Raw genomic sequence first — 602 nt, forward strand, 5'->3', positions numbered from 1 at the left:
CGAGGACGAGGTGGACGCCAGGCCCCAGGTTCACGGCGCTCTCCGGGTACATGAAATGGTGGGTTGTTCTCACGCCAACATCCAGCTCAAAGCCAGCAATCTTTGCTCTGTTCATCCTAGTGGACAGTGGGAAGGCATGTCCCGAACGGAAGGTGACACCATGCCAGTTCCAGGCTGCCAGTCCCCCTGGGCAGGGACTCCAGGTCACCCTGGCCAGCAGCAAAGGGGACATGGCCAACACAGGGCTGATGCTTGCCCCAGGGAGGGGGAGCACCACCTCTGCCATCACTGCACTTGTGTTGGCAGATTTCACAGAGTGGCCGAGGGCTGGGGCACGCGAGGGTCCTGGGGAGACGGGGGGGCCAAGCGCCTTCAGGTCACCCACCTCAACACCCAGTCATGAGCATCGATCCGCAGCCCGTGGCCAGACCCCTTCAGCCTCCCCGAGTTCCCCACAACTGCACAAGTCCTGCAGCGAGATGGGTCCCATGTGCCACTGGTCGGGGCTTGAAGGACAGTAAAGAGCTTCTGAATTACGTCCTGGAGCTGGATGCCACTTGGGGGACCCTGCAGCGTCTGGGAGAGAAAGGGCGGCAACAGGC

At 62.1% G+C, this 602-nt stretch overlaps 1 protein-coding gene across 1 annotated transcript in view; it reads right to left on the minus strand.

The window, feature by feature from the left end:
• LOC104492814 (CMP-N-acetylneuraminate-beta-galactosamide-alpha-2,3-sialyltransferase 2-like) overlaps positions 1–579 on the minus strand; it is a gene marked incomplete at both ends in the record, with an annotated part of 2,110 nt that extends 1,531 nt beyond the window's left edge. Inside the window, 2 exons of the mRNA XM_010135413.1 lie at positions 3–116; positions 386–579. Of these exons, the coding sequence (XP_010133715.1) occupies positions 3–116; positions 386–579 (308 nt within the window). The remainder of the gene's footprint in view (positions 1–2; positions 117–385) is intronic.
• Positions 580–602: the final 23 nt, after the last annotated feature.

Source organism: Buceros rhinoceros, unplaced genomic scaffold (assembly GCF_000710305.1).
Source record: "Buceros rhinoceros silvestris isolate BGI_N320 unplaced genomic scaffold, ASM71030v1 scaffold5864, whole genome shotgun sequence".
NCBI classification, from domain to species: domain Eukaryota; kingdom Metazoa; phylum Chordata; class Aves; order Bucerotiformes; family Bucerotidae; genus Buceros; species Buceros rhinoceros.